Source organism: Symphalangus syndactylus, chromosome 17 (genome assembly GCF_028878055.3).
Source record: "Symphalangus syndactylus isolate Jambi chromosome 17, NHGRI_mSymSyn1-v2.1_pri, whole genome shotgun sequence".
In the NCBI taxonomy this organism is placed as follows: Eukaryota; Metazoa; Chordata; class Mammalia; order Primates; family Hylobatidae; genus Symphalangus; species Symphalangus syndactylus.
This window is the reverse complement of record NC_072439.2, coordinates 99,912,225-99,939,362: the sequence shown is the minus strand read 5'-3', so window position 1 is coordinate 99,939,362 and position 27,138 is coordinate 99,912,225. Positions and strand designations below refer to the sequence as shown.

At 43.4% G+C, this 27,138-nt stretch overlaps 3 protein-coding genes across 15 annotated transcripts in view; 1 reads left to right on the top strand and 2 right to left on the bottom strand.

The window, feature by feature from the left end:
- The window catches only part of LMLN (leishmanolysin like peptidase), a 104,791-nt gene extending 90,496 nt beyond the window's left edge, over positions 1–14,295 (bottom strand). For 5 of the 7 annotated variants that reach the window (XM_063622189.1, XM_063622187.1, XM_063622192.1 and 2 more), the window contains exon 1: positions 14,040–14,267. In XM_063622189.1, the coding sequence (XP_063478259.1) occupies positions 14,040–14,258 (219 nt within the window). In that variant the 5' untranslated portion in view covers positions 14,259–14,267. Of the gene's footprint in view, positions 1–14,039 lie in introns of all 7 variants that reach the window. The other 2 variants (XM_063622188.1, XM_063622190.1) reach the window with 2 other exon arrangements.
- A 4,524-nt stretch (positions 14,296–18,819) lies between these two features.
- RPL35A (ribosomal protein L35a) lies at positions 18,820–25,489 on the bottom strand. 2 transcript variants are annotated; one of them, XM_063622283.1, is made up of 6 exons: positions 25,351–25,489; positions 24,603–24,745; positions 23,833–23,875; positions 23,502–23,654; positions 20,523–20,667; positions 18,820–18,925 (listed from the first exon to the last, which is right to left on the bottom strand). In XM_063622283.1, exons 2-6 carry the CDS (start codon positions 24,670–24,672, stop codon positions 18,902–18,904), a joined length of 435 nt encoding a protein of 144 aa, XP_063478353.1. In that variant the 5' UTR covers positions 24,673–24,745; positions 25,351–25,489; the 3' UTR covers positions 18,820–18,901. The 2 variants fall into 2 exon arrangements, with proteins under 2 accessions (XP_063478353.1, XP_063478354.1); XM_063622284.1 differs by lacking the exon at positions 25,351–25,489 and having other exon boundaries at positions 24,524–24,664.
- Positions 24,904–27,138, top strand: part of IQCG (IQ motif containing G) — a 109,819-nt gene continuing 107,584 nt past the window's right edge. For 3 of the 6 annotated variants that reach the window (XM_063622219.1, XM_063622214.1, XM_063622217.1), the window contains exon 1: positions 24,904–24,984. The gene's annotated coding sequence lies outside the window, so the exon portion shown is untranslated. The remainder of the gene's footprint in view (positions 24,985–27,138) is intronic. The other 3 variants (XM_063622216.1, XM_063622218.1, XM_063622220.1) reach the window with 2 other exon arrangements.

Below are 27,138 nucleotides of genomic sequence, written 5' to 3'. Positions count from 1 at the left end.
GCATGTTCTCACTCATAGGTGGGAATTGAACAATGAGAACTCATGGACACAGGAAGGGGAACATCACACTCCGGGGACTGTTGTGGGGTGGGGGGAGGGGGGAGGGACAGCATTAGGAGATACACCTAATGCTAAATGACGAATTAATGGGTGCAAGAAATCAACATGGCACATGGATACATATGTAACAAACCTGCACATTGTGCACATGTACCCTAAAACCCTAAAGTATAATAAAAAAAAAATAAAAAAAAAAAAAAAAAAAAAAAAAAAAAAAGAGGACAAAAATGTATTTATGAAAGAGTTTTTCATTTTGAATTTTTTCTCCAGTCTTCATTTACTATTTACATGATTTTTTCAGGGATGAATAGAAGAAGTCAAGAAAGGTCTCAGCAGTATCAACACTTTAGGAAACTCTTGATGTACAAAAAAAAAAATTGTGTTAGCCTAACTAAAAGTAAGCTGTATACTATCTCATTCATGTAATTCCAGCAATGGACAACCACATTTTTATTTTTATACTATTTCTGCAGATTTATACAAGAAAATAGAATTCTATATTTTGTAGAAAACTATATGTTTGATCTATTAATATAATATAGTAACAGTCATAGATTTTCACAACACGTATTGCCTGCTCTGCTACAATGGCCTGACACCCTACCTCCAGTATTTTACTCATTCCATTCCAACCTATCTCCAGGTAACAGATTATTTTATGGCCCTTAAAAAACTATCAGAGGCCAGGCGCGGTGGCTCACGCCTGTAATCCCAGCACTTTGGGACTTTGGGAGGCCGAGGCAGGCAGATCACAAGGTCAGGAGACTGAGACCATCCTGGCTAACACGGTGAAACCCCGTCTCTACTAAAAATACAAAAAAACTAGCCGGGCATGGTGGCAGGTGCCTGTAGTTCCAGCTACTTGGGAGGCTGAGGCAGGAGAATTGCTAGAACCCAGGAGGTGGAGCTTGCAGTGAGCCAAGATTGCACCACTGCACTCCAACCTGGGCAACAGAGCAAGACTCCGTCTCAAAAAAAAAAAAAAAATCACAAATGTCTGAGCACAGCAAATGGATATGGTACATTTTAGGAAACCATTACATGACTAACCTCCCTGAAGATAACACATTACAAAGTCCGGACAAAATATACTGTCTGACAGTATTTGGGGGAGGGACAAAGACAGAATCTGGAAGAATCTACTCCTGAAATACAGGAATTATATCTCTGAGATTTGCAAGTCTAACTTTTGCTTGAGAGCACTACCTAATCTGTGTGTCTTGGAGTGGCAGGAGGTCAGAGCCTCACTGGCTTGAGGAGCTACAGCAAAATGTTCAGAACTTGTATCACCAGAAAATTAGAAGTTAGAGAGGAAATCTTGGAAGAGAAGAAGCCACAGAAGGTACCCCAAAAATCTGCATATGAAACCCAGTCAAATATTTGACTGACCACTAAATTCCTTGGCTGACAACGAAATTACATATGTATGCGATAAAACCCAGCAAAGAATAAATGTTGCCAACAACAGGAGATAAGGGTTTGGAATTTTGAACACAGTTAAGTTAAATGCCTGCTACAAAAAAAAAAAAAAATTCTTCAGAGAAATACAACAGAATCCAGAGACTTTACAATGTATTATCTATGGTGTCCGTTATTTAATAAAAAATCAGCGGCAATGAGAAGAACAAAATAGGAAAATGAGATCCACAATGGGGGAAAAAGCAGGGAATAGAAACAGACCCTAAGATGACCTGAATTTAAACAATTACTTTAATGCAGCTGAAATGTGTTCAGGAACTTAAAAGAAAACATACACATAATGAGTAAGCAGATAGTGAACCTCAGAAGAGACACTATGAAAAGAACCAAAGAAAAAAGAGCCAAATGGAAATTCTAGAGCTTAAAAGTATAACAACTACAATGAAAAATTCATTGGGGCCAGACACGGTGGCTCATGCCTGTAATCCCAGCATTTTGGGAGGCTGAGGTGGGTGGATCGCTTGAGGTCAGGAGTTCCAGACCAGCCTAGTCAACATGGTGAGACCCTGTCTCCACTAAAAATACAAAAATTAGCCAGGCGTGGTGGTCCACACCTGTAATCCCAGCACTCCAGGGGCTAAGGCATGAGAACTGCTTGAACTCGGGAGATGGTGGTTGTGGTGAGCCAAGACTGTGCCATCACCCTACAGCCTGGGTGACAGAGCGAGACTGTCTCAAAAAAAAAAAAAAATTCACTAGAAAGAATTAAAAGAAGATTGGAGATGGCAGAAGCATCAGTGAACTTGAAGATAGATCTAGACATTATCCAATCCAAAGAAGAGAAATGAAAAAGACTAAAAAAAAAAAAAAAGAACAGAGCCTCAGAGAATGGATACCAAGCAGTCTAGCAGATATGTAATTAGAGTCCTACAAGGACAGGAGAAAATATGAGACAATATATATTTGAAAGAAATAACAGCTAAAAAATTTCAAATTTGGTGAAAGGCATCAACTTACAGATCCAAGAAGTTCACCAAACCTCAAGCAGGATAAAAAACAAACAAGGCTGGGTGCAGTGGTTCACGCCTGTAATCCCAGCTACTTGGGAAGCTGAGGCATGAGAATCACGTGAACCCGGGAGGCGGAGGTTTCAATGAGCCAAGATCGTGCCACTGCACTCCAGCCTGGGCAACAGAGTGAGACTCTGTCCCCAAAAACAAACAACACCCAGGTACATCATAGGCAAACTTGTGACATCTAAAAATACAGATAAAATATGGAAAGCAACGAGAGAAAAACAACACATTTGATATGGTTTGGCTCTGCATCCCCAGCCAAATTTCATCTTGAATTGTAATCCCATGTGTCAAGGGAAGGAGGTGACTGGATCGTGGGGGTGTTTCCCCATGCTGTTCTCATGATAGTGAGTGAGTTCTCACAAGATCTGATGGTTTTATAAGCAAGCCTCTGGCAGTTCCCCTGCTTGTACTTCTCTCTCCTGCCACCATGTAAAGAAGGTCCTTGCTTCTCCTTCGTCTTCCACCATGATTGTAAGTTTCCTGAGGCCTCCCCAGCCATGTGGAACTGTAAACCTCTTTCCTTTATAAATTACCCAGTCTCAGATAGTATCTTTATAGCAGTGTGAGAACTAATATAACATTATACATAGGAAGGAAAGTACGAATGGCATTGACTTTCTATGAAGAACAATAAAGAAGACAATGGAATAAACAGGAAAGGGCTAAAATAAAGAAATTCAACAGAGAAGTCTATATCCAGTGAAAGTACCCTTCAAAAATGAAGAGGAAATAAAGACATTTCACATACATCTGAGAAAATTCATCACCAGCAGACCTGCACTACAGGAAATGTTAAACGAAGTTCTTCGTGGGAATGGAAATAACACAAAAAGGTAACCTGCTTCTGTAGGAAGGAATAAAAACTACTGGAAATGGTAAATATGTGAATAGATATGAAAGACTATTGTGCGGAAGAGTGAACATAGCAGGTCAGAGATTGCTGCTCTCTGTAGGAAGGCCTGCTTGCAAGGTTGACCTTTTGCTGGCATCTGGAAGTGTAATTTAAAACTTCACTAGTTGTAAGGATGGCTCATTGTGTCTAAACTATTTGCAGAAACAATATGGTTTATGTTGAACATTTGCTTGCTTCTTCTAGAGTCTGAAATTTCAGTGGCTGAAATTTTGTCTACATGACCAGCCTCCAATAAAAACCCTGGACTCTAAGAATCAGGTAATCTTCCCTGGTAGACCATACTTTGTGCACGCTGTCACAACTCACTGCTGAAGGAATTAAGCAGGTCATAAGTGACTCTACTAGGAGAGGACTCTTGGAAGTTTTTGCCTAATTTCCTCTAGTCTTTGTCCCATGATCCTTTTCCCTTTGCTGATTTTACTTTGTATGCTTTCACTGTAATAAATCTCAGTTGTGAGTATGATGACAAGCTGAGTCTAGCGAGGCCACCTAGCAATCACCAAACCTGGAGTGGTCTTGGGAACCCTCAACACAATTATATGCACTTCTTTTCTTCTGTTAATTTCTTTGGAGACAAACAAATATTTAAAGCAAAAATTGTAAAATTTTTAACTGTGAAGTTTTTTTATTTTTTTAATTTATTTATTTATTTTGGGTTTTTTTGAGACAGTCTCTCTCTGTTGCCCAGGCTGGAGTGCAGTGGTACAATCTCGGCTCACTGCAACTCCGCCTCCTGGGTTCAAGCAATTCTCCTGCCTCAGCCTCCCGAGTAGCTGGGATTACAGGCACCTGCCACCATGCCCAGCTAATTTTTGTACTTTTGTAATTTTAGTAGAGACAGGGTTTCACCACATTGGCCAAGCTAGTCTTGAATTCCTGACCTCAGGTGATCCACCAGCCTCAGCCTCCCCAAGTGCTGGGATTACAGGCATGAGCCACCGTGCTGGCCTAATTGTGAGGTTTATAATATATTAAAAAGTCATATATTAATATATTCACAATATTATATTACAACAACAGCAAAATGAATGAAATTATGCTGTTGAAAACGTCCTATATTTAACATGACTATTTTAAGTAGATATCATAAGAACACTATATATATTGTAGTCGCTGGAGCAAACACTCAATATTCTGTGTTGTACATTCTGCTCCAGTGCGTGTGGGACATTCACCTAGCTAGATCATATTTTGGGCCATAAAACAAACTTTAAGACATAAAAGAACTGGTAAAAAGGATGTTCTCTATCAATAACAAAATTCGACTAGAATGCAATTTCAGAACAATATCTGGGAAATCCTCAAATACTTCTGAAAAAAATCAAACAACAAACTTCTAAATAATCCTTAGTTAGTAGAGAAAATTACAAGGGAAATTAGAAAATAGTTAGAACTAAATGAAAATAAAATTACAATAAGTTAATATTTGTGGGATACAGCTAAAGGAGTATTTAGAGGAAACTGATAGCTTTAAATGTTTATTTTAGAAAAAAGATCTCAAATTCATGATCTAAGGTTCCACCTTAAGATACTAAAAAAAAAAAAAAAAAAAAATTAAACTCAAAGAAAGCACTAAGGCTGGCACGGTGGCTCATGCCTATAATCCCAGCACTTTGGGAGGCTAAGGTGGGAGGGTTGCTTGCACTCAGGAGTTCAAGGCTGCCGTGAGCAGTGATCGTGCCACTGCACTTCAACCTAGGCAACAGAGTGAGACCCTATCTCAAAAACAAAAGACAGAATATAAACTACGAATGTCAGAAACTACACAGAAGATATCACTACAGACTTTCCAGCCATTTAGAGACGATCATAAAAGAATGTTATGAAAAATTTCATGTCCATAAATTTGACAACTTAAATGAAGTGAAATTCTTTGAGAGACATAACTTAATAAAATACTGTTAAGAAGAAATACATAATCTGAATAGTCCAATATCAAAGTATATGAGTTCATAGTTTATGACTTTCAAAAATGAAAATTCCAGACTCAGATGGCTTAATTAGTGAATTCTACTAAACATTTAAGGAAGAAACAACATTGATTCTACAGAGACTCTTCCTGAAAATAGAAGAAAACGGGACATGTCCCAACTCATGCTATGAAACCAGCATTATCCTGATACCAAACCTGTGTTGTGGTAAGTCAGGGACCCCGAACAGAGGGATTGGCTGGAGCCGTGGCAGAGAAACATAAATTGTGAAGATTTCATTTTAATATGGACACATATAGTTCCCAAAATTAATACTTTTATAATTTCTTATGCCTGTCTTTACTGCAATCTCTGAATATAAATTGTGAAGATTTCACAGACATTCATCAGTTCCCAAATAATACTCTTATAATTTCTTTTTTTTTTTTTGCGACAGAGTCTTGCTCTGTCACCCAGGCTGGAGTGCAGTGGTGCAATCTCAGCTCACTGCAAGCTCACGCCATTCTCCTGCCTCAGCCTCCTAAGTAGCTGGGACTACAAGTGCCTGCCACCACACCCAGCTAATTTTTTTTTCTATTTTTAGTAGAGACGGGGTTTCACCGTGTTAGGATGGTTTCGATCTCCCGACCTCGTGATCCGCCCGCCTCGGCCTCCCAAATTGCTGGGATTATAGGGCATGAGCCACCACACCCAGCCTACTCTTATAACTTCTTACGCCTGTCTTACTTTAATCTCTTAATCCTGTTATCTTTGCAAGCTGAGGATGTACATCACCTCAGGACCACTGTGATAATTGTATCTAACTGTATAAATTGATTGTAAAACATGTGTGTTTGAACAATATGAAATCAGTGCACCTTGAAAAAGAACAGAGTAACAGCGATTTTAGGGAACAAGGGAAGACAACCATAAGGTCTGACTGCCTAAGAAGTTGGGCAGAATAGAGCCATATTTTTCTTCTTGCAGAGAGTCTATAAACGGATGTGCAAGTAGGAAGGTATCGCTAAATTCTTTTCCCAGCAATGAATATTTAAGACCCTGGGAAAGGAATGCATTCCTGGGGGGAGGTCTATAAATGGCCACTCTGGAAGTGTCTGTCTTATGCGGTTGAGATAAGGACTGAAATACGCCCTGGTCTCCTGCAGTAGCCTCAGGGTTATTAGGGTGGGGAAAAACCCCACCCTGGTGAATTTGAGGTCAGACCGGTTCTCTGCTCTCGAACCCTGTTTTCTGTTGTTTAAGATGTTTATCAAGACAATACGTGCACAGCTGAACATAGACCCTTATCAGGAGTTTTTGATTTTGCCCTTGGCCTTGTGATCTTTACTGGCCTCAGAAGCATGTGATCTTTGTTCTCCTTTTTGCCCCTTGAAGTATGTGATCTTTGTGAACTACTCCCTGTTCGTACACCCCCTCCCTTTTTAAAGTCCTTAATAAAAACCTGCTGGTTTTGTGGCTCAGGTGGACATCATGTGATGTCACCCCTGGAGGCCCAGCTGTAAAATTCCTCTCTTTGTACTCTTTCTCTTTATTTCTCAGCCGGCTGACACTTAGGGAAAATAGAAAGAACCTACGTTGAAATATTGGGGGCAGGTTCCCCCGATAAACCTGAAGTTATTATTAGAGAGGAAAAGAAAACTACAGACCAACATCCCTTATTAATATAGATGTAAATGTGCAATGGCTCACACTTATAATCCCAGAGTTTTGGGAGGCCAAGGCAGGAAGACTCCTAGAGCCCAGTGGTTCCAGACCAGACTGGGAAACACAGCAAGACCCCATATCCACTAAACATAAAAATAAATGAACCAGGTATGGTGGCTCTCACCTGTAATCCTAGCTAACTGGGAGGCTGAGGCAGGAGGATTGCTTAAGCCAAGTCGTTTAAGGCTGTATAGTGAGCTATGATTGTGCCACTATACTCCAGCCTGGATGACAGAGTAACACCCTGTCTCTAAAAAAATAAAAATATATAGATGTAAAATCATCAACAAAATATTAGCAATTCAAACCCAGCAAAATGTAAAAAGGGTAATAAATCATCACCAAGTGAGATTCATCTCAAGAATGCAAGGCTGATTTGACATTCAAAAAAATCAATCAATGTACTCATAATATCAACAGAGTAAAGAAGAAAAGCCACATGATTGTATCAACTGGTGCAGGAAAGACAGTTAACAAAATTCAACATCCATCCATGATTTAAAAAAAAAAAAAACTCTCAGCAAACTAGGTATAGAAGGGAATTTTCTTAATTTTATAAAGCATACCTATCCAAAAACTCCACAATTAATATTTTTAATAGCGGAAAACAATGTTTTCCCTCTAAGATCAGAAACAAGACAAGGATGTCTACTCTCACCACTCTTATTCAACATCATGCCCCAGACAGTGTGATAATATTAACATTAAAGATGTAATAGGCCGGGTGCGGTGGCTCATGCCTGTAATCCCAACACTTTGGGAGGCTGAGGCGGGTGGATCACTTGAGGTCAGGAGTTTGAGACCAGCCTGGCTAACATGGCGAAACTTGTCTCTACTAAAAATACAAAAATTAGCCAGGCATGATGGCGGGCACCTGTAATCCCAGCTACTCTGGAGGCTGAGGCAGGAGAATCGCTTGAACCCGGGAGGAAGAGGTTGCAGTGAGCCAAGATTGTGTCACTGCACTCCAGCCTGGGTGACGCAGAGAGACTCTGTCTCAAAAATAAAAACATGCAATAAAGAAAAGATATATATTGTAATGCCTAAAATGCACAAGCACACATGCACACACACAGGTAAATGCAGGAAACTGAAAAGATACACATGTAAGCTTGAACCACAAGCAAGCTAAATACACCTATTTTCTCTTGTATTAATATAGTCTTTATTAGGCTGGAGCACAGTGGTGCAAACCTGGCTCACTGCAGCCTTCACCTCCTGGGCTCAAGTGATCCTCCCGCCTCAGTCCCCCCAAGTAGGTGGGACTACAGGTGCACAACATCACACCCAGCTAATTTTTGTATTTTTTGTAGATACGGGGTTTCACTAAGTTGCCTAGGCTGGTCTTGAACTCCTGAGCTCAAGCGATTTGCCACCACAGCCCCCAGAAATGCTGGACTTATAGGCATGACTGACTATACCTGGCCAATAATTTTTAATAGAGAAAATCTGAAGTAAAGTATCAATCACCTCACCTTATTAACATGTATAGAAATCTATATTCAATAACTACAGAATAGGCCAGGTACAGTGGCTCATGTCTATAATCCCGGCACTTTGGGAGGCCAAGGCAGGAGGATTGCTTGAGTCCAGGAGCTCAAGACCAGCCCGGGCAACATACTGAGATCCCATCTCTAAAACAATAAAATAAAAAAAAATAACTATAGAATACATATTCTTTACAAGTACACGTGAAAAATTAAACAGGATAGATCATATTCTAAACCATAAATAAAATAATCTCAGCCAGGTCCAGTGGCTCACGCTTGTAATCCCAGCACTTTGGGAGGCTGAAGCAGGAGGATTGCTTGAAACTGGGAGTTCAAGACCAACCTGGGCAACATAGCAAGACTCTGTCTCTACAAAAATAAAAATAAAAAATTAGCCAGGTGTGGTGGCATGTGCCTGAAGTCCTAGCTACTCATAAGGTTGGGGCGGGGAGATTGCTGGAATACAGGACTTCGAGGTGGCAGTGAGCTATGATCATATCACTGCACTCCAGCCTGGGTGACAGAGGGACACCTTGTCTCTTTTCTTTCTTTCTTTTTTTTTTTTTTTTTTTTTGAGACAGAGTTTCACTCTTGTCGCCCAGGCTGGAGTGCAATGGCACAATTTCGGCTCACTACAAACTCCACCTCCTGAATTCAAGCAATTCTCCTGCCTCAGCCTCCAGAGCAGCTGGGATTAAAAGCGCCCGCCACCATGTCTGGTTAATTTTTGTATTTTTAGTAGAGACAGGTCTCAGCATTTTGGCCAGGCTGGTCTCAAACTCCTGACCTCAGGTGATCCACCCGCCTCGGCCTCCCAAAGTGCTGGGATTACAGGCATGAGCCACTGCACCCGACCAAGACCTTGTCTCTTAAAAAACTTTTTTAGGCCGGGCTTGGTGGCTCATGCTTGTAATCCCAGCACTTTGGGAGGCCGGGGCAGGCAGATTACGAGGTCAAGAGATCAAGACCATCCTGGCCAACATGGTGAAACCCCATCTCCACTAAAAATACAAAAATTAGCTGAGTGTGGTGGCATGCACCTGTAGTCCCAACTACTCAGGAGGCTGAGGCAGGGGAATCGCTTGAACCCGGGAAGCAGAGGTTGCTCTGCTGAGATTGCGCCACTGCACTCCAGCCTGGGCAACAGAGCAAGACTCTGTCTCAAAAAAAACAAAAAACAAAAAAAACAAAAATTTTAACCTAAATGATAATTAAAATACAAAGCGTCAAAATTTGTGAAGAGCGGCTAAAGTTGTACTTAGAAATTTATATCTTTGAATGTTTATATTAGAAGGAAAAAAAGGTTAAAAAACAGTCATCTAAGTTTCCACCTAACAATACGAGCAAACTAAATCCACAATAAGTAGAAAAAGGAAATAACAAAGAACAGAAAACAATGAAATAGAAACAAACATTTAAGAAAATTACCAAAGCCAACATGACCAAGTAAGGTTTATCCCAAAAAAGCAACGTTGATTTACTATTGGAAAATGCAATGTAATCTACCACACAACAGTTCATAAAGTGAGAAACTATATGATTATCTCAATAATTACCAGAAAAAACAAAAAGCATTTGACAAAGTTTGTCCTCACTCAGAATAAAAACCCTCGGGAAACCAGAAACCAAAGGGAGCTTTCTCAATCTGATAAACGGAACTACAAAAAAATGTAAAGTTAACATCATACTTAATGGTCAGAGACTGGTCCTAAGATCAGGAACAAACGGCAAGGAGGCATGCTATCTCACTTTTGCTCAGCCTGGAACTGGATGTCCTCACCAGAGCAATAAGGGGGAAAAAATACATAAATGATACAAAACTACAACAACAAAAATTGTTCCTATTTATAGTTAATACATTGCTAACATCAAAAATTGTAAGGGAGGAAACCCTAGTAGAATAAATAAGTTTAGCTAGGTCTCGGAGGACAAGGTTAATATACAAAAATTATTTTTACCTACTAGCAGTGTATTTTTACATAATAGCAGCAAACAATTGGAAAACTTTAACCATAATTCCACTGACAATGGCATCAAAAAAAAGCTCAGGAAAACATTTCACAAAAAACATGCAAGATCTGGCTGGGCACGGCGGCTCATGCCTGTAATCCTGGCACTTTGGGAGGTCGAGTCAGGAGGATCGCCTGAGGCCAGGAGTTCGAGACCCGCCTGGACTCTGTCTCTACAAAAAATAAAAAATTAGCCAGGTGTAGTGGCGCATACCTGTAGTCCCAGCTACTTGGGAGATTAATGCAGAAGGATCATTTGAGCCCAGGAGTTCAAGCCTGCTGTGAGCTATGATTCTGCCACTGCACTCCAGCCTGAGTGACAGAGCAAGACTGTCTCAAAAAGAAAAAAATAAAGAGAGAGAGAAAAGAAAACAGAAGAAAAAAATGCAAGATCTATATATTTTTGCTGAGAAAAAATATGCATCACCTCAATAAATGGAGAAACATACATTATGTTCATAGATTGAAAGACTTGATACTGTTAGATGTCAAGTATCTCCAAATCATCTATAGAGTAAATGCAATCCCAATCATAAACCCATCAGGCTTTTTTGAAGAAACTGAGAAGCTGACTCTAAAATTCATATGGATCTGTCTTTGAGCTTCCCCCTGCCAAAAAATAAATAAATTTATATGGAAATAGAAAAGCTTTAAAATAGCCAAAATCATTTTGAAAAGGAAGAACAAAGCAGGAAGGCTTACAATAACAATACTGTCTGATTTCTTTTTTTTTTTTTTTTTTTTTTTTTTTTTGAGACGGAGTCTCGCTCTGTCGCCCAGGCTGGAGTGCAGTGGCGCAATCTCGGCTCACTACAAGCTCCGCCTCCCGGGTTCACGCCATTCTCCTGCCTCAGCCTCTCCGAGTAGCTGGGACTGCAAGCACCCGCCACCACGCCCGGCTAATTTTTTGTATTTTTTAGTAGAGACGGGGTTTCACCGTGGTCTCGATCTCCTGACCTCGTGATCCGCCCGCCTCAGCCTCCCAAAGTGCTGGGATTACAAGCGTGAGCCACCGCGCCCGGCAATACTGTCTGATTTCAACATTTATTACAGAGGTACATAATCAAGGCAACCGAATACCCATATGGGGCAAAAAAAAAAAAAAAAAAAAAGGATATTGATCCCCTATCTCGCATCATATATAAAAATTAATTTCAGATGAATCATAATCGTAAAAGTGAAGGCTTCTAGAACACAGCAGAATATTTTTATGACCTAGTGGGTATTTAAAGATTTCTTAGAAAGGACATCTGTTGGTGAGGATATGCAGCAACCATAACTAATATTTTGTTGATGGGGGTGTAAAATGGTACAGTATTTTGGAGAAAGGGTTAGTATTTTTTATAAACATTCACCTACACTTGACCCAGTAATTTCACTCCTAGGTTTTTATCCAAGAACAATGAAAACATATATCCACAAAAATTACTGTACAAGAATATTGACAGCAGCTTTATTTATAATAGCTAAAATCTGGAAGCAACCATAATACCCATCTTTGAACAAGACAATGGAAAAACAAATTGTGATATAGGTATTCGATGGAATACTCAGCAATGCAAAGGAATAACTTATTATCACACACAACACGAACCTCACCGACATAGTGCTGAGCAGATGCCAAATACAGAGGAGTACACACCATATAATTCCATTCAATACACGAAGCTCTAGAATTGGCCAAACTAATCTAGTATTTAAAAAAAACAATTAGAAAACTAGTTGCCTGGGGTGGGCAGGAGACTGGCACAGGACAGGAGGGAACGTTCTGGAGATGTGGGAATGTTCTATGTTGTGATGGGTTGTATGCTTTATGTGGATGTGCATGGATACATCTGTGGCATTTCAATATATGTAAATTTTACCAAAAAACTTTTCAAAAGAACAGTAACTCAAGTAGGGGGTTGGGGAATGGCTGAAAGTATATGAAACAAGAATGGCAGAACCTTGAAGCTAGGTGATGGGTCCATGGGGGTTCATTAAATTATTCTAATGTTGTTTGTACCGGCATAATAAAAGGTAAAAACAAAACTTACAGGTTTTAGTTGAGAACCAGTTAAAAAGTAAACCTGTTTTGTAGCTCCCCAACACCACCAAAACCAAAAAAGTTATATAATTTCCTGTAGCATTGAACAGAGGTATAGTCATTAGCATTAACTACAGTGAACACTGTAGTTTCTGCCTATACTCTGTGCCCAGGTTAAAGCAAGGAGAATAGTGAGGACGACAGGGTATTTATATACTCTATGAGGAACTAGGGAAACGTATTAGGGACCAGGACTCTTTCTCTTATTTTACTCGAAATTAAAAGAGAGAAGTGCAGGGTTTTGTGGGAAATTTTTTTTAAAGAACTCAGCCAAAATGCAGTGTCATAATAAAAGCTGCAAAAAAGCTATAAACTCCGAAGTTAATATTTTGGCTCACTTGGTTATGAAGAGCATGCATGTAACATTTTGGGAAATTACCCTAAAAATGAATGTCTTTAGATTTCTGGGCTGAACTGAACATGTGTAGGTGTATCAGCATGCAGCCCTGCCCCAGGTACTCTCCCTCTTTTTCTCAAAGAATATGGATTATCGTGGACCCACCTCTGACCTAAATACTGTGAAGGAATCAAAGTACAAAACACAAACCTTATCCCACGGAACCTTATAATCTAACTGCAAAGGCAAGATACGCCTAAAAAATAAGCCATTACCCCATAGCAGTACTCGGTTAAATGCCAGGAGGGAGTACAGATAGGATGTACTTTTTAATGAAAAGAATATTGCGCTGTGGTGCTTTCAGCAGGCTGCCTTGAACTTAGGGAATTTGAAATGAGACAAAGAATTTAAGCACGGAGAAAAATGGGATGGGAGGCGGGCAGGCACTTCCAGAGCAGAGGAACCGGGTAAAGCAAACCAAGTGACGACATAACGTGAAAAGAAACCTGCATTTTGTCTCAGCGAGCCCCTAATATCCCTCCAACGCCTCTGTCTGGCTCTCCGTTCAATGTCTTCCCGAAACTTCAGGTCAGCGGTTCCTAAAGTGGTCCCCGGACAAGCATACCTCACCAACCAGCTGGGAACGTAAACTGTCAACTCTGGGGACTCACCCCAGACCTACTGAGTCATTAAGTGGGGACTGAGGGCGGCAATCTGTGTTGTACCATGTGCGTCGGGTGACTGTGATGCACGCTCAAGTTTGAAAACCACTCATCGAGGGTTACCGCTAAGCACAACCCTCCGCAGAGAAGTGATACTGTTCTGAGCACCTAACAGCCAACTTGCAGGGTGTAGGGAGCTGAGAGCGGGTCCCAGGCCTGTAAGAGTTTAGGCTCTGCCCCAATTTCGCTTTCTCATCCGGGACACCTTCTCCCAGTCACTATCTCCTACGCCTGCTCCTTCCGGATGACTTTACCCTGAGAGGGCCCGCTCCCGCCCCTGTCGCCCTACCTCAGTGTCAGAGGGGACGTGGTGCCGGCAGGGAGGGGAACTGCCCAAGGAGACGGGAGTAGATGTGGCGCTGGCCCGGAGCCCCCCCAACAGGAGTAAAACGCTTCGGACCCACACAGACCCGCTCCAGCGCCACCGGCTCCGGCCTGGGCCTGAGCCCGAGCAACCCGCTCCTCCGCCCCACTCGGCCGCCATCTTCGGGCCGAGCGTCGTTACCATGGAGTGCGTGACGCCTCTGCGCCCGCGCCGGCCCCGCCCCTCGCCGCTCGGGGCAGACGGAGGGCCCAGCAGGCAGAAAGGCGCTTTCCGATTGGACAGCGTCACCCGCTGGAAGTTCGCCGCAGAAGATGAGGGCGGCGATCACGTCCATCGCGTCTCGTGGCGCGAAGCCGACCAATAAATGCTGTTTGGAGGCTCACGTGAGTGGGGCTGTGGGAGGAAGAAGGGCTGGCGGGCGTCGGCCGTATGTGGGTGTCTGAGGCAGTTTTTCAGTTCTTTCATTTACCAAAGTGATATGCACCTACTAGGTGCCAGGTGTTCAGAGGGACATACAACCCTCTGTAAAATCTTTCAGTGTAGTCCTCTGTATGAAAAGGTGAGTGGAATACTTTCATTTACTTATCCTGAGTCACCAACTTTAGGCGCATTACTTAGCTAAGGCCATTTCCTATAAAAATCAATGATACACCCTTTACCCTTTTACTCAACTCCATCTTTTAGTTTGCAACCAAGAATTGCCACTGCAACTGAGATAAGGGGGATCCTGGCCATTAAGGAAACCTTGCCTTCGAAACTGAGCCGTGAGGAACTATACAAAATGGGAAATTGGGGCAAATCCCAGTGGCTCATGACACTAAGAAGTAAAATTACGAACTCAAACACTGAGCTGGAAGTCATTCAACGGGAATTGAATAGGTAAGCTACTATACTGGGAAATGAAGGGGTAGGAAAGAAGGAAAACCTCAAGTTACAAACTATGGGTGGAGATTACGGACTCAGATACGAGGATGGTGTTTTAAGTATTACCATTTTACAAGTAAATACTAAATGTGTGTATCATCCCACAGCTAGTGGAAGGTGGGATTCCAAACCACATTTGTAACTTAGGAAACGTGCCCTTTCCACTACAATACCACAAATAAATTGCTGTTGTGAATAAAGAATGGAACCAGGCCGGGTGCGGTGGCTCACGCTTGTAATCCCAGCACTTTGGGAGGCCGAGGCGGGCGGATCACGAGGTCAGGAGATCGAGACCACGGTGAAACCCCGTCTCTACTAAAAAAAAATACAAAAAACTAGCCGGGCGTGGTGGCGGGCGCCTGTAGTCCCAGCTACTCGGAGAGGCTGAGGCAGGAGAATGGCGTGAACCCGGGAGGCGGAGCTTGCAGTGAGCAGACATCGCGCCACTGCACTCCAGCCTGGGCGACAGAGCGAGAATCCGTCTCAGAAAAAAAAAAAAGAATGGAACCAGTCATCTTAAGCTCCTGGCTGTAACAATAGTATTATGCTAAGGAAAGGCTGTTTCTTTTTTTTTGAGACAGAGTTTCACTCGTCGCCCAGGCTGGAGTGCAGTGGCGCAATCTCGGCTCACTGCAACCTCTGCCTCCGGGATCAAGCGATTCCCCTGCCTCAGCCTCCCGAGTAGCCGGGATTACAGGCGCCCACCACCACGCCCGGCCAATTTTTGTGTTTTTAGTAGAGATGTAGTTTCACCACGTTGGCCAGGCTGGTCTCAACCTCATGACCTCAAGTGATCCGCCCGCCTCCGCCTCCCAAAGTGTTGGGATTATAGGCATGAGCCACCGCGCCCAGCCAGGAGGCAAAGCTGTTTCAATGGCCTAGTGAACAAGCTACCAGCCACGCAAGCCCTTTCCTGTAAACCACGGGACTCCTCCTTTGGCAACGGTGACTTGAGTACTTTTGACTTAATTTCCGTATGGGAGCAGAAAAACATAAAAACATATTTTTTACAAATGCTGCATCATCTCAGTAAGTAAGAGCATGTATTTGCTTGAGTCTCATTTGCCATTGCACGTGTAAGTTACTCGTTACCCTGAAGTCTCAACCTTTTGTTTCCCCTGCTTTGCTCAGATGCCTACCACTTACTGTGTAAGCACCTCCATTGCTCTCGTCTGTTCCACTCAGAATACCATCCACTTCTCCATATGCCTAACCCAGACCTGAAATACCCATCTGTCCTCGTGGATCTGTCCACAGGTTAACATCTTACAGCTTCCTCAAATTCAACTTTTGCTCCTCCCACAAAACCATCTCCTGGTTCCCCAACTTGGCAAATGCACCATTACCCATCCAGCCCCCATAGCCAGAAACATGTTAGAATTCTCCACTGGAGACTGAAAAGCCCACCGATTTTCCCTTGTTTATGCTGGGCTGCCACTGGGATATAAAATATTAATCTGAGCTGGACATTGTGGCTCTCATCTGTAACCCCAGTACTTTAGGAGAACAAGGCAGGGGGATCACTTGAGGCCAGGAATTAAAGAGACCAGCCTGGGACCCCGAAAAAAAAAATTTAATTAGCTGGACGTGGGTGACATGCACATGTAGTCCTAGATTCTCTGGAGGTTGTGGACAGAGGATTGCCTGAGCCTAGAAGTTCAAGGGTGCAGTGAGCTATGATCACACCACTGCACTGCAGGCTGGGCAACAGAAACTGTCTCAAATGAGGAGTAAATTTTAAAATTTCCTGTGAATCAAGTTCTTCAGTGACATTGTATTACACACAAGAACAATCTTAAGCCTAAGATTCTCAGTACAGTACAAGAGACCTCATGTGGCATTTTAGTTTTCTGGACTTTCCAGTCAGCCACTTGTGTTCCTAAAATCTTCCTGCCATTTCCTCTTTGAGATGCCTCTGTATTTCTTCCTCTACACTTCAGTTTTGTTATGTAGCCAGTATACCCCTGCATGCTTCTACCCCTGAATACCCTGAGTACTGATCACATCTACTTAACTGGCACAAGGAACACAATAGGTACTTTTAGCTTACGTTGGCCTTTTGGAGTGGGTGTCCAAGATCAGCACTTCCTCCCGCTGACCATGTAATTCCCAAGTTCAATTTCATTAGCATTCTAATATACAACTTCCAACTTCTGGCCTTGAAGTACTGCTCACTTCTGGTGAATTCAGCATCAGTGCACTTTGTTTGCCTTAAAACCACAATCCTAATAAATGAGCCTGGCAGAGTACTAATACAAGCCCATGTCCGTGAAGCATGGGACTCCAACGATGGCAACTTCGGCCTGCGTACCACCACTGGACGGACCAAACCTTTCTTAGAACTGCCAGTGTGACACAGGGACCTCTGGGGGAGGAGGGCTTCTTGCTTTCTCTTGGGTCAGTAGATCTCACTACCCTCTTTGTAGGTTAGCAGATTTTTAACAGGATGTTACTGGAGGAAGAGGAAGTGGGATAGCTGGGACAGTATTCCCACTCTTTTCTCTTACTACAAAAACTTCCCTTCTCAGTCCTGCCTCCAGGAGATGGAAGACCAAATAACACAACAGCCAGTGTGCTCTTCCTACCCAATCCTTTCTTTCACCCTCTTTCCCTAATATATTTCCAGCATGTTAACTCTTTTGCAGCATAGAACCCATACACGTTTCAAAATTGCAAAAGGGCTTAGGTGGCAAACTCAGTTTCTTGTTGACATTTTCGGTGCAATTTAAAGATGTTAATTTAAAAAACTACTGTGCTGTAGACATCAATAACCCTCGGGGGGGCGGGGGGAAGACTGTTACTCCATCAATTAGAAATCTACTACAACCTGGGCAACACAGCAAGCCCCATCTCCACAAATAACTAAAAAGTTAACTGGGTGTGGCTGCGCATGACTGTGGTCCCAGCTATTCAGGAGGCTGAAGCAGGTTTGCCCGAGCCCAGGAGGTTGAGGTTGCAGTAAGCTGTAATCACACCACTGCACTCCAGCCCAAGCAACAAAACAAGACCTTGTCTCAAAAAAAAAAAACAAAAAAAAAAAACAAAACTACAACCATACTGCAAAACTGATGCCTTGTTTTATTTTAGCATATCCCCAAGAAATCTAAAATATTTGGGAGGCCTGCTTACTTCTTTAAAGTGCAATCTTGCACTTTACCAGATTAAAACATGAAGCCAAAGAAAGCTGCCGCCTTCTGTGCACTATTCCCAACCTCCATGTACCTACCATAGGATTGCTTCTTATGAGTGGAGTAATATGGCTTAATTCTATTTTAATATACTGGAATGCTTTGTCCAGTCACAAGTCTCAAGAGCTCCTCATCCCAGTCTATCCAAATGAACTGCCAAAGCCCATCAACATAATCTCCATTCAAATTTTAAGTTTCCCAATCTGTATTGAACAAATGCATAGTATCGCAAAGCACTTGGCAGGTGTGGTGGCTCACACCAGTATTCCAGCACTTCAGGAGGCCAAGGAGGGAGGATCGGTTGAGCCCAGGAGTTTGAAGCCAGCATGGGCAAGAGTCAGACCCTCTCTACAAAAAATTTAAAAATGAGCCAGGCATGGTGGCATGAGCCTGCGGTCCCAGCTACTTCAAAGGCCAAGGGAGGACTGCTTGAGCCTTTGAATGTGAGGCTGCAGTGAGCACTACACTCCAGCATGGGCAACAGAGCAAGACTCTGTCAAAGATACTCGCATTAAAACCTGTTCCCTTCTAAATCTCTGTACTTGCCCTGTAATTTTCATCACGTCTCTCTGACTTCCTTGTACTCCAAAAATGCTGGGCAACCTCCATCATTTTAAGCATGCAGCAAATCATTTTAAGGTATTAAGTTTTTTAATCCACTTAACAAAAATACAAGAGCACAAATCCACGTTTATTTATTGATTTTTCATTAGTTTAAATCCTTGAGGGGTACAGCATCTGTGGGGAAAAAAGAACACATAAAACATTAGGTGAATGTTATATATACGTCTACAAGTCAAGAACCGTAATATGGATAAATCTCTGAAAGGCTACCAATTACACGTTCTAGTGGTAAGGAAAGTTTTTATAGCCTTCAGTCTCTACGTGAACATACCATAAGAAACAGCACTCTTAAAAAACAGGTACTGGCCAGGTGCTGTGGCTCACGCCTGTAATCCCATCACTTTGGGAGGCCCAGGCAGGCGGATCCCAAGGTCAAGAGATCGAGACCATCCTGGCCAACATGGTAAAACCCTGTCTCTACTAAAAAATGCAAAAATCAGCTGGGCATGGTGGTGGGTGCCTGTAGTCCCAGCTACTTGGGAGGCTGAGGCAGGAGAATCGCTTGAACCTGGGAGCTTGCAGTGAGGCAAGATCCCGCCACTCCACTCCTGCCTGGCAACAGAGTGAGACTCCGGTCTCAAAAAAAAAAAAGAAAAAAAGAAAAACATGTACTAAAGGTATATTTAATTTTGCTTCTTCTAAAGGCAGAGTAAAAGCCTCCTGTGTTGATAAACCCTAATGAACCATTTAGCAGGGTTCAACAGTACCCCCTGGCCCCAAGAATACATGGTATGCATATATTCTTGGCCCCAAGAATATACAGTCTGCATTCCAAAATGGACCCTGAAGAAAAAGCAGGAACTATTTGAGAACAATTACAGGAGAAAATTGAGAAAAACTTAAGAGTCCAAGGCTGGCACCAAAGACCTGAGATCTAGGAACATGAGGGTCTGTTTTCTTCATGTACAAAATAAAGCTACTAACACCTGTTCTAACAAGACTGACATGATGGAAATGGCAAAACATTAACAATTATGCCAGGAGTAACTGTTGAATTGTTGCTTTCTAGCAATTATTTCAGTGCCCAATAAATATCTTCACCAGAAAACTATTCAAGGCTGGCTGTGGTGGCTCAAGCATGTAATCCCAGCACTCTGGGAGGCCAAGGTGGGCAGATCACCTGGGCTCAGGAGTTCAAGACCAGCCCAGGCAACATGGAGAAACCGTATCATTGCCAAAAAAATACAAAAAATTATCTGGGCATGGTGGCATACACCTGTAATTCCAGCTACTTGGAAGGCTGAGGCACGAGAATCACTTGAACTTTGGAGGCAAAGATAGCAGCAAGCTGAGATCATGCCACTGCACTCCAGCCTGCGTGACAAAGTGAGACCTTGTCTCAAAAACAAACAAAACAAAAACCCCCAAAATTAGCTGGGTGTGGTGGCACGTGCCTATGGTCCCAGCTACTTGGGGGGCTGAGGTGGGAGGATTGCTTGAGCCCAGGAGGTTGAGGCTGCAGTGAGCTGTGATTATGCCAGTGCACTCCAGCCTGGGTGACAAAGTGAGACCCTGTCTCCCAAAAAAAAAAACCACAAAACACCTATTCTTTCAATTACTATTTCTCTCCAGTGTTCTGCAATACACAAATTTTGCAGCATAATTTATTCGTGTCAATTTCACAACCATAGAGGGCCTCAGAAGTCAAAGCGCAACACCTTGAACTTAGTCTGATTCATCAGACCTCCGTTTTGCTAAAAACCATACTCACCACTCGGATTCTGTGTCCAATGGCCTTTGCAGGAAGATTGCTTCGGAATTTGGCACGAACCATGCCACTGTTTCCATGGGCCCGAGTTACCTTTCCCCAGATGACTCTGGTTTTGTTCGGTTTGCCGCCAGGAGTCACTGTGTTGCTGATTTTAAAAAGGGAAAGGAGGAATACAGGCCAATATAGTTGGATATAAATTCAAGGTGACCTCTAGACGAGTGGCTCTCAACCCTGGTTACCCACTTCATCACCTGAGAAACTTTAAATGCCTGGAACACCATTCATTCAACAGATACTTATCAAGTACCTATTGTATGTCAGGCCCTTCTGTAAAATACAGCAGCTATAAAACAAAAATCTCTTTCACACAATAACCAAGTGTAAGGAAAATATGTAGGTCAAATGATAACAGAGGCAATATTGAAAAAAATAGCAAAAAAGGACAGGTGTGAGGATGTTTGTGTGTACAGAAAGGAGGAATTACCTGCCATTTTAAATAGCCAAGGAAAGTCTCACTGAGGTGACAATGGAACAAAGACTGGAAAGGGAGGGGAAATGCCATGAAGTGATCCGGGGATGACTATCGCAGGCACTGGGGCCAAGGACGATGTGTCCTGGCTGAAGGAAAGACTGAAGACACCAAGGGGTTAATCCCAGCTGAGATAAGAGAATTATGGAGCCTTTAATGATGGGCTTTTACTGAATGAGAGAAACCACCCAGGTTCGAGCAATGTACAAAGGATGTGACTTTATATATATTTCCTTTAAAAGACCACAGGGTTGTCTTGTCACCCAGGCTGCAGTACAGTGGCCCAATCATAGCTCACTGCAGCCTCTATCTCCTGGCATCAAGCAATCCTCCCACCTAGGCCTCTCAAATGCTGGGTCTACAGGTGTGAGCCACTGCACCTGACTAAAATTTTAAAGGAACACATTGGCTATAGAAGAAAAGGTGGGGCAATGATTAAAACACTCCCAGAGATTTTAATTGGCTTGGAGTGGGTGAAGAAAATAGGATTTGCTTTTGTTGTCCAGGCTAAAGTGCAAAGGCACAATGGCTCACGCCTGTAATCCCAGCACCTTGGGAGGCTGGGGCAGGTGGATCAGGAGGTCAGGAGTTCGAGACCAGCCTGGCCAACATGGTGAAACCCCGTCTCTAGTAAAAATACAAAAAATTAGCCGGGCGTGGTGGCCGGCGCCTGTAGTCCCAGCTACTCGGAGAGGCTGAGGCAGGAGAATGGCATGAACCCGGGAGGCGGAGCTTGCAGTGAGCCGAGATTGTGCCACTGCACTCCAGCCTGGACGACAGAGCGAGACTCCGTCTCAAAAAAAAAAACACAAAAGTTAGCAGGGTGTGGTGGTGCGTGCCTGTAATCTCAGCTACTGGGGAGGCTGACGTTGCAGTGAGCTGAGATCACGCCACTGCACTCCAGCCTGGGCAACAGAGCAAGACTTTGTCTCAAAAAAAAAAAAAAAATGGCTACAGCATAAACATCTTCAGGCATGCATAAAAACTGTAATTTTGGCCTGGTGCAGTGACTTGTGCTATAATCCCAGCACTTTGGGAGGCCGAGACAGGTGGATCACTTGAGGTCAGGAGTTCAAGACCAGCGTGACCAACACTGTGAAAGCCCGTGTCTACTAAAAACATAAAATTAGCTGGGTGTGGTGGCACATGCCTGTAATCCCAGCTAACTCGGGAGGCTGAGGCAGGAGAATCGCTTGAACCCGGGAAGCAGAGATTGCAGTGAGCTGAGATCATGCCATTGCACTTTAGCCTGGACAACAAGAGCAAAACTGTCTCAAAATAGAAAGAAAAGAAAAAAAAGGGGGCAGGGTGCGGTGGCTCAAGCCTGTAATCCCAGCACTTTGGGAGGCAGAGGCAGGTAGATCACAACGTCAGGAGTTCAAGACCAGCCTGGCCAAAATGGTGAAACCCCATCTCTACTAAATATACAAAAATTAGCCGGGCATGGTGGCGGGCGCCTGTAATCCCAGCTACTCGTGAGGCTGAGGCAGGAGAATCGCTTGAACCCAGGAGGTGGAGGTTGCGGTGAGCCCATATCGTGTCACTGCACTCCAGCCTGGGTGACAAGACTACGTCTCAAAAAAAAAAAAAAAAAAGGAACTGTAACTTTAAGGCATTAACAAAATGCATTAAGCACACGTGTTCTAAAAATCCTTAAATTCTGGCAAAAGGAGCCGAGAAAAAACATTAGAAACCTTAAAAGGATCACAATATAAGGAATTAGCTCCTTTATTGTTTACAAGTGCAAAAGGTACCTAAATCCAACACCACCCTCAGAAGTAACATCCTTCTAAAACTCCCCATTAAGTTCCTTAATGACGCAAAATAGAAGCCATAGCAATACCAATCCAGCCTGGCCTACACGGGGAAATCCATTCTCTAGTAAAAATATAAAAATTAGCCGGGCATGGTGGCACACCCCTGTAAGCCCAGCTACTCAGGAGACTGAGGCAGGAAAATCGCTTGAGCCAGGAGACAGAGGTTGCAGTGGGCCAAGATCGCGCCACTGCGCTCCAACCTGGGCAACAGAGCGAGACTCTTGTCACAAAAAACAAAAAAGCCAATACCAAGTACTGCAGCCACATCTTTTATCATTTCAACAGGATAATGAGGCCAGACGCGGTGGCTCAAGCCTGTAAGCTCAGCACTTTGGGAGGCCGAGGTGGACGGATCACTTGAGGTCAGGAGTTTGAGACCAGCCTGGCCAACATGGCAACACCCTGTCTCTACTAATAATACAAAAACTAGCCGGGCGTGGTGGCCGGCGCCTGTAATCCCAGCTACTCGGGAGGCTGAGACAGGAGACTTGCTTGAACCCGGGAGGCGGAGGTTTCACTGAGGGAGACCAAGTCACTGCACTCCAGCCCAGGCAACAAAGCAAGACTCCGTTATATAAAAAAGAAATGAGGCAGATCTCAAAAACCCAAAACCTACCAATGTCATAAACTTACTTCTTTGCTTTGTATACATAAGCACATCTCTTGCCCAAATAGAATTCTGTTTCATCTCGGGCGTAAACACCTTCAATCTTAAGAAGAGCTGTGTGCTCCCTTTGGTTCCGGAGACCCCGCTTATAGCCAGCAAAAATGGCCTTGGACCACAGCCTACGACACAAAGATACACAACAAGAAACATAAGCTTCAAAAAACCAATCTGAGTTGTAATAACCCCCACCCAAAAGTCAGAGCAAACATCTAAGTTTTTTGTTGCCAATTTTAAGCTCGCGTTTACGTTCACGTCTAACACACAAAAACAAAGAACAACTATATTTAAAACGCGTACCTTCCAGACATAGTTCCTTTTAGAAGTCCTGTCCCCAGCAGGCCTTAAAACAAACAAAAAGATTACTTTAAAACCAAGCCACACAAGTTTCCCACCTCGTCCCCTCTCGTTTAAGCCCCTAAGGCAAATTCCTTTTGGATCGGAGTTTCATGTAAGAGTTCAGGGACAACTATGCCAGAACATCCATATGAAACGCTGGGTCCGGCAAGACATTCAAACCTCAGAGAACAGCTGGTATCTAAGTAAACTTCAGAATGAAGACAAAACTAACGGACAGGAGTCACAAAAATGACTCTTAGAAAAGCCTGAGAAAATGCATGCCGTTATCAGTAGGCAACACTCAGGAAAAGAAATGAAGACTTAAGGAGAAACACACACGTAAGACTTCCATGCAATGGCTGGGGGAGAAAAGCTGAGGAAAGAGACTGGTCAGACAAGCAAAGGGAGGTTTGGACTGGGAGGAAACGGAAAAACCCTAGTCTAAAGGAAGCACTGCCTCATGGACAACTGCAGACGAACAAAAACATCGTTTCACTCCGCTCAGGCCCAGAAGTTTAACTTGGATAACCCGGGCAGCCGTTCTCCGGGCGTCAGGGGACCAAACACCATCAGCCCAACATCTCCTCCATCCTGTTCTCCCTCTTCTTGAAACCCATAAAAATCAATGGCTGGCAGAGGCTACGATACGCACCGGCGACTCGCCAAGGTACAGGAACAAACCTACTCCGGTTATTTGCCCCCCAAATTTCAGCAGCAAGCGCTTCACTCACCTCCACAGGAGCCAAGATGGCGGGAAGAGAAGGACGAGGCCCCGCCGCATGGCCTTGTGGGATTAAACATCTTTCGACTCCGCCCTCAATTTAGGCATCTTCTCCAAACGCCAGAAAAGCAATCCGCGGAAATCGCCTTCTCACTGAAATAAGCCACATTCAATAGCACTCTTAAAATTATTTTCCTAAGTCCTTTCATCTTGGTAGGCTGCAAAATGTATTACTTGGGAACAGGGGAAGGCAAAATGGTAGCCAGCTAAATCCGCCAAAGCTGTGCGTTGCCATGGAAACAACTTAGTTTACTTCCTGCGTCCCCGGACGCCGTAGGTGGAAAGGCGCACCCTGAGTGGAGGACTTCCCACTGCTTAAAGAATGATTGACTGTAAGATTGATTTGCCAACAGGGGGGTGCTTTTCCCTCGATCCACATAGCAATAGACAGAACGGAAATTCTTGGATCCTAACCTAGCATGGAAGAGAAAGGCCGGGAGCACGAAGGCAGCAGGACCTCTTCCTTCTCTTTTTTCTTTTTCTATACTTCTTTTCTCCCCTCTACTTATTTATGTCTTTCAAGAAATGAGACTGGGCACAGTGGCTCACGCCTGTAAACCCAGCTCTTTGGGAAGCCGAGGCGGGAGGATCGCTTGAGGCCAGGAGTTCGAGACCAGCCTGGGCAACATAGTGAGACCACCTCCCCCTACCTCTACAAAAGAAAAAAAAAAAATGAATGAAATGACTTAAGTTCTTACCTCCATTCTTCTTTTTGGATCCGAGGTATGAGGAGGACTGCCTGCAGGAGGCTTTATCTCCCTTTCAAGAGAACTCGTTTAGCTGTCTCGTGTCCGCACCTAGTAGGTCCTCCGTAGATACTTGTAGAGGTGGATTAGTGGACGCTGGAGATTCACATTTCCGAATTATTGCATATTTATTTGGGTTACCCTATGGATTTATTCATTTATTTAACACATAGTTTAATGAATGGCTACCCTGTACCAAGGTTTGTGTAGGATGACACGGCAGTAAACAAACAAATCTATGCCCTCGTGGAGCTTACATCTTACGAGGGGGAGCAAGACAATGAGCAAGTAAAATAGATGACACGTTAGAAGATAATTTCTGTGGAGAAAATTAAGCAGAGAGGCCACTGTAGAAGAGGCTTTCCCCACTTTGAGATGGGAAGTATGTAAGAGAGGCTTCCCCTGCTTTGAGATGGGAAGTATTTAAGGGTTCTGAACAGAAGGGTGACTCTATCTGACTTCTGTATTGACAAAGTCACTGTGTTGAAACTGAAGGGAGGCAAGGGCATCAGCAGGAAGGTAATTGTAGGTTCCTGTAGTGACTATGATGAGAGGTGATGGTGTGTAAACAGGATATTGAGTACTGGAATTCTGAATATATTTAAATTCTGGCAAGATTCGCTGGTGGATGCAGAATGAGAGTAAAGTATGACTCCAAAGCTGTATGAAATAGATGTATATAAGTCACTTTTAAAATCAGATCCTCTCTTAAATACAACAGGATAGAACTTGTACTTTGTAGCCTACTACCCCACCCAGTGTTCTCTGTCCCAGAAAGAAATGTGCTAGAAATTTCACTATTAGATATTAATTTGTCGAAGTTCTATATGTAAGTCCTCCTGGGAGGAATAACACATTAAGTGTGAGTTTCATTCGTTTGCTCATGTATTATTCATTCCACAAATACTTATTGAGCACTGAAACTTAGCACCTGATACAACAACTGTGAGCATCGTTGTCATGTTGCCGCTTTCATGGAACAGTTGTCTAGTGGGGGGAAACTGACATAAACATAACAAATTGTGAACAGAGCTCTGCGGGAAAGTAGTGGCATGAATGCCCAGAAGCCTGATCTGGCCTGACGAGTGACGGAAAGGATCACTTGGACAAGTGTCATTTAAGGCATTTTTCAAACTGCAGGTGATGACCCATTAGTAGAGCATAATAAGAATACTTTTTAAAACAAAGTATGGGCCGGGCGTGGTGGCTCACGCCTGTAATCCCAGCACTTTGGGAGGCTGAGGTGGGTGGATCATTTGAGGTCAGGAGTTTGAGACCAGCCTGGCCAACATAGTGAAACCCTGTCTCTACTAAAAATACAAAAATCAGCCAGGGGTGGTGGTGTGTGCCTGTAATCCCAGCTATTTGGGAGGCTGAGGTACAAGAATTGCTTAAATCCAGGAGGTGGAGGTTTCAGTGAGCTGAGATCCTGCCACTGCACTCCAGCCTGGGTGACAGAGTGAGACTGTCTCAAAAAAAAAAAAAAAAAAGGTAAAGCAGGAGTGAAACTACAAGGGATGATGGAGTCTCCCGGGACCTAGGAAAGAAATAGTTACCTAAGCCCAGAGAGAGACGTTTGGAGAGAATTGCCTGACAGGAGCCATGACCTTTGATAGAGGAACATAACCAACCAATGATATTCTGGCAGAGAAGGAGCAGGGGGAATAAATGCCTGATCTCACTTCTCTACACTGAATCTCTTTCTGGAATCTCCCCTGGATATACTCCATATGGGTCCAT

Coding starts and splice junctions, on each gene's coding strand:
- RPL35A (XM_063622283.1), bottom strand. CDS start 24,672: ATGTTTAATCCCACAAGGCCATGCGGCGGGGCCTCGTCCTTCTCTTCC. Junction 23,876..24,602: donor CCATCTTGGCTCCTGTGGAG/GTGAGTGAAGCG, acceptor GTTTGTTTTAAG/GCCTGCTGGGGACAGGACTT. Junction 20,668..23,501: donor TATGTATACAAAGCAAAGAA/GTAAGTTTATGA, acceptor TTTTAAAATCAG/CAACACAGTGACTCCTGGCG.